Raw genomic sequence first — 5,778 nt, 5'->3', positions numbered from 1 at the left:
AGAGTGACAAAAGTGAGTAGGCAATGCAATGAGAAAGTCGATGACGTGAAGAGAGATGAGTGAGGAGACAATGAAATGAGGAGGGATAATGCTAAATTAGTGGGATGATACCTAATTTAAATTAGGTTGAAATTATAGGCGTAATCAAATCATATACGTATGTTTTAAAAAGTTGTCAACCAAACAATATGTATGACTTTTATTCCCATTCCTTGTGTCTAACCCCATTAACCAAACACACCCTTAGTTTGTGTAACTTCTTTTATGTGGCAAGAAGCAAAGAGAATGTGACAACAGATGCATGTTCCAAGACACAATATATAGTGTGTGATCAATCTCAGATTAGAGATTAAGACTCCTCCAGTCCTCTTTATTCATTCTCCAAAAAAAAAAATTTGATACAAATTTCAACATCATAGATCCAGCCAGAGTGTAACAAAGACAAGAAAGTGGATGCTTCAGTCAATCAAGAACATATAATGGATGATCAAGCACAGAAACAATAGGGGAAGACAGAAAAGTATATAGTACTATTACAACGAATTGATCAAGTCGTTAAAGTCGAACACCAACCAATCAGCTTTTGCTGCAACAGATTCTCGAAGTTGAACTCCCCCATAGCAGATATACAAGTCAGCACCCCCTGGCTGACGAGCCTGTAAAAACATTTCAAAGAGAACCATCCATTATTGCATGATTAGTGAAGTGGGGGCGGGGTTAGACTTCTCAGTTCTCACTCGAGGACATAAATTGGTTTCTTACCTCAAGGTCTGTAGCGCCATCCCCGATCATGACTAGTGACTTGTATGCACGATCCTATAAATATTTTTGAACTTCATGATTACGATTTTGAGAAAAAAAAAAAAAGGAATACTAAGGGAAAATATTATATTATCACTGGACTAACTAACCTTTCGTATCTGCCGAACTGCAGCAGCTTTCCCTCCACTCCTTGATGTGGGCTCATTTCTGTCAAACCCCATAAATTCCCCGGAACTTCCAAAGAGAAGTTGATTGGCAAAAATATTTTCACTCGGTATACCGAGTATGGATGCAACAGGCTAGGAGGAAATGGTTATAGTTAGAATATGGATTACAGTATTTAAACAGTGCACATAGTATCTTTTGCTTTTGAAGTTTAAGGCAATAGAAAAATATAAATTGCAGAACATGAGATAAAATGAAAATAAGTGGTGTTAAACAATTGAATTAGTGATTAATCAAAAATTAAAGATATATAATTGAAGGGAAAGAAAAAACAAAAGCCTTTAACCCAAAGGAAGATTTTAAGCAAACAACTTATGCTTCAATAAAATGTCGAATGTCTTTCTTCCTCAAGCTAAAATAGCATTATTTATGCATTCACAACTTTCTTTTTTGTAAAACAACGTGCCTAATATACAAATAGAGTACCCTTTTGTTACGAATGTAAAGAGAGAGTTTATGGATAAGTTGTATCTTGTATATCAGAAAAGAGAATACAAAGCCCTAGAAATACATGCTAAAAGACTTCTAATAAGGAAACAAATTTTCATATGACTACCTACTCAAATCCCTATAAATCTCCAGGCTGCCTAATATATATAGATTTCATATTACTTATATATTCCATAACACCTTTTTTGCTTCATGAAGTGTGGGAGATAATAATCATGTCAATATATATCCAATGCCTATAGTTTTTGAATGGCATCCTTATAGATCTCTTAATCTGAACTGCCCAAGAAAGAAGTTTTTGCAATAGAAGTTTGCTAAGCTTCAGCAGAAAACTAAGGCAAAGTAAAGGATTCAGATTATCAGCATATAGCTCAGAAGGTCGTTGCACTTTTTGTCTAAACTTCTAGCATGCATACACACTGTGTGTGTGTGTGTGTCTGCTTATTTATTTATATTAAATCGCAATGTAAAAAATTTACTGCAGTTCACAAAAGTAATATGCCAGACAATAATTTTGTACTTTAATTAGATTGAAGATAAATAGATACATCAACTAGAAATTGAACAGATCCCAGCCAAGATAGCCCAACATACATTGATCATTTGACGAAACCCTCCAGAGATCAGATAAACATCAGTTTTCCTATCCTTCAGCGTGTTGACCAATTCATCAATTCCAGGCGACAGTCTAGATAAAGGAAAATGGGAAAGATTCCATCACATAAAAGTACACATATTAACCACAATGATGAAAGATAATAAGCTTCTCAGGAAGTCAAATATATCTATTGTGGAATGAATGACATAATAGAATCATAAAAACTATATATGATGTTTATTACTACACATCCAATTTTACAAATTCAATTGTAACTTGGAACACCACAAATTTTCCTTGAAAAGTTGTGTGAAAATTTTATGTATGTCATTCACTACAGTTAAAATTAAAATTAAAAAGAAAAAAAGGGGGAAACTGTATATGGCAACAACCTCTGTACACAAAGGGCTAATATGGATTCTCATATCCCAATTCCCAAGTACATTCCCACTTAAACACTTGTGGGAAACTCATAGCCATTATGACAGCCATTCTAGAAATCCTAGAATCAAAGATTCTATGACTGTATGTCTGTATGTTCTATCAGAAGATTTAAGATGTCCTAGGATTAGTCAAAGAGACTTGAAATGGCTAGGAAAGAGTAATCAACCAATCTGTGAAATCCAAAAAGCATTAGAAAGTGTTCTATGCTCTTGCTGAAGCCCTGGGGAAAGGAGAAGAAGCCAGAGTTATTCAGTCCGTTATGCATTCAAGATAAAGCAAGTTCAAAGATTGGCTGGAGTTGGAGTATTCCGTTTGCAGCAAAGTTTAGGTGAAAATTTCAGTAGTTTTTATTTTTCTAACTAATATGCTCTAAGTTTGAAAATTAGGAGTATTGCAGCATATGGTAGTTTGGGAAATTCTGTGGCAGGTTGTAAAATACTAATAATTTGACAGATTCTTTCCTTACCTAGTATTCCTTAGTTTATGAACATTGATCAACACGGAAACAGAAGCTTTGCACTTCACATATCTTCTACTTTGTATCATTTAGTTGAGATTGAGTATTTTTGTTTTACAGTCTGATTCAATGGAGATATACCAATTATATATTCCGGTTCAGACTCCTAAATACCCTTGGAGAAATTCAGAAGCCCTCTTTTTTGTGTTTCATCCTGAATTGTACTGTAGCTCTCTTTAATCTCATAATCTGGATTATCTCCCAAACAATTTTACAGACCCCTTATTTTTGCTGGTGGTTTAGGTTCAGAGGGTATGCCTATAGAAAGTTTTGCCTCTTAACTGGATTTGTACAAACTCACTCTCCAAATAAGTTGATTTTAGTAACCAACAAAAAAAAAAAGCCATTTTGGTAATTGTCATCTTTAAATGAAAAAGAACAATGCAAGAGATGTCCATATATATTCATAGTTTCATACCTTGGAGGTTTCTTCTCTAAGAAATCCTGAACTTGAGATAATGAAGGGTTGAATAGAGATAGTCTGGCAGCCAAGGCTTCCTCGAAGGGAACTGAGCCACTCATTGCCCTAGCAAAGCCAAGAAGAAATGCCAAGTGTAAGGTTTCAAGCGTGAGATACACCTACAACATTTCTCATCCAAAAAAAAAGCACTAACCTGGCAGTCCATTCCGCAACAGCCTTTCCAGCTCCACAAAACTCAGCAAGTTCATCTATGCCCTCATCTACACAAACTGTGCTATCCACGTCAAAGCATACAGCACTTGCATTCTGCCAGATGTCAATCACCTCTTGCAATATTAAGCAAAGCACCATTCAGGCTCAACATTATTGGTGGTTAAAACAAGACCCAGCCCATACACCATTACAGGCCAAAATGTCAAGATCCACAAAAAATATGAGTATCAGAAACACAAGGTATGTATTAGCTAACCAGTAAGCTTAAATTCTGTATTATTCAATGTATCAATGCAGACAGTGATTAAAAAAAAAAACAAAACAAAACAAAACAAAACAAACAAAACAAAAACAAAAACAAAAACTTGTGTGTGATGGGTCGGGTCAAGTGTTTGTTACTTATAAGGAAAAGAAGAAAAATGTAATACTTTTACATTTTGATTTAAAAGTATTATATTTTTCCTCAAAATATTACAGTTTCTCTTATATGTAAGAAACACTTTATTCCTTATTAGTATTGCATTTTTCAGTTAGATAATTAAATTTTCATATTGACCTAACCCGTCTAACAAAAAATGATCCGTGAGGTCGTCTCACAGGAGAATCACTCAAAAAACCTATACATAATTCTGCAAGTCAAATTTCAAAATGTTGCAACTTGCAAGTGATAGAAACCAAATATATTAATTTCTCAAATCCAATAAAAAGAACAATCCAATATTCTTATGTTCCACTTATATACTCACAAGCCTAATAAAACTAACTTGGATTCACTTGTGAAAAAAGAAAACTTGGATTCTACGTTTACCTTTAGATGGTAATGCATTAGCAAAGCTGGTTCTTTTTGAAACTTCGATAGGCTGAATTGAAGCGAAAACCGAATTCACAGGCTTGGGATTTCTAATCATCCCAATTGATTTCCATGAAACTCTTCCTGACACTCTTGGAGCAAATGCAGAAACAAAGCCTGAATTCTCCTGCCTATAATAAGCTTTAATGGATTTGATCTGCAAACTCATCGACCCCTCCATCAAAACCGTCTGCTATCAACATCACAAAACATGAAACATCCCAGTAATAATCAAATCTTGATACGTATTGACAAAGTTCACTCTTGAAACTGGCAAAATCAAACAATCGATACGGAAAATAACAAAAGACAGACTAAAATCAGGAATCCAAATATGAACTGGTTAACACACAAAGAATGCAAAAAGCTGTAAGCATTCATACAACCGCAAATGTAGATATAATGGAATGATTACATATGAAGCTGAGAAAAATAAAGGAATTTGAGTTACCCTTTTGTGTGCTCTAAGATTCTTCTCAACAGATCTCCAATACAAAAAGCATCAGTTCATTTTAGGAAATTCGTGTAGGAATGGAGGTGGGTAACAAACAACGACATTGGTGGGTGAGCAGGGGTAACACCGTAACGGAATTTGGCCGGATAGTTAACGCCGTTTAGGAATATACCTAATTTCTTTTGGACATAATAGTTAAATCGTGAATCAGGTGCATTTAGCATATCCCTAATTTTTCTCCTTATATTTATTTTTTAATTTTTTTTTTTTACAAATAGAATCTATACTTCTATACTACTAATAAAAATAAAATCAATTCTTTACCACGCACAGGTAAAAATAAAATACTAGTTAATGTATATATAAAAAATATTTACCAAGACCTGATGGTCAAATGATATAATATATTGCCCATCTCGTATGTAGTGTAAATGTTGCTCCTCCCGTCGATACGAGAGAGGCAATATATGTTCTGTTTTAAAAATTAAGGGATAACACTTACACTACTAATAATTCATGAGCAACATTGATAATTAGCATATTATGGAGAGACATAAATTACAATTTTTCTTTTTATAATTTATATAATTATTACTCAATATGGTAAAATGGATTGAATTGATTATGTTTTTATAATTTATATAATTGTATATCGATCTAATTGTTTTGATAATCTATCTATATATATTTTATATACTTAAAAGATATAATATTATGAGAACAAAATGAATTATCATTTATATTCTTCCGTGTAATTACTATGATAATTTTATAGTAATCTCTCTCTATATTTTTTTTATACGGACCGTATAAAAGTATAATTACACAATATTAATATAATTAC

General features: G+C 33.3%; 1 protein-coding gene across 3 annotated transcripts; it reads right to left on the bottom strand.

The window, feature by feature from the left end:
* Positions 1–321: 321 nt before the first annotated feature.
* On the bottom strand, positions 322–5,046 carry LOC116006858 (phosphoserine phosphatase, chloroplastic). Of its 3 annotated transcripts, none has more exons than XM_031247360.1 (8): positions 4,932–5,046; positions 4,439–4,670; positions 3,611–3,743; positions 3,415–3,522; positions 2,032–2,125; positions 912–1,061; positions 763–816; positions 322–656 (listed from the first exon to the last, which is right to left on the bottom strand). In XM_031247360.1, exons 2-8 carry the CDS (start codon positions 4,659–4,661, stop codon positions 534–536), a joined length of 885 nt encoding a protein of 294 aa, XP_031103220.1. In that variant the 5' UTR covers positions 4,662–4,670; positions 4,932–5,046; the 3' UTR covers positions 322–533. The 3 variants fall into 3 exon arrangements, with proteins under 3 accessions (XP_031103220.1, XP_031103236.1, XP_031103228.1); XM_031247376.1 differs by having other exon boundaries at positions 4,439–4,673; positions 4,932–5,037; XM_031247368.1 differs by lacking the exon at positions 4,932–5,046 and having other exon boundaries at positions 4,439–4,865.
* Between the last annotated feature and the right edge of the window lie 732 nt (positions 5,047–5,778).

The sequence above is a fragment of the Ipomoea triloba genome, chromosome 2 (genome assembly GCF_003576645.1).
Source record: "Ipomoea triloba cultivar NCNSP0323 chromosome 2, ASM357664v1".
NCBI classification, from domain to species: domain Eukaryota; kingdom Viridiplantae; phylum Streptophyta; class Magnoliopsida; order Solanales; family Convolvulaceae; genus Ipomoea; species Ipomoea triloba.
The sequence above is the reverse complement of the archived record's forward strand: the minus strand, read 5'-3'. Positions and strand labels throughout refer to the sequence as shown.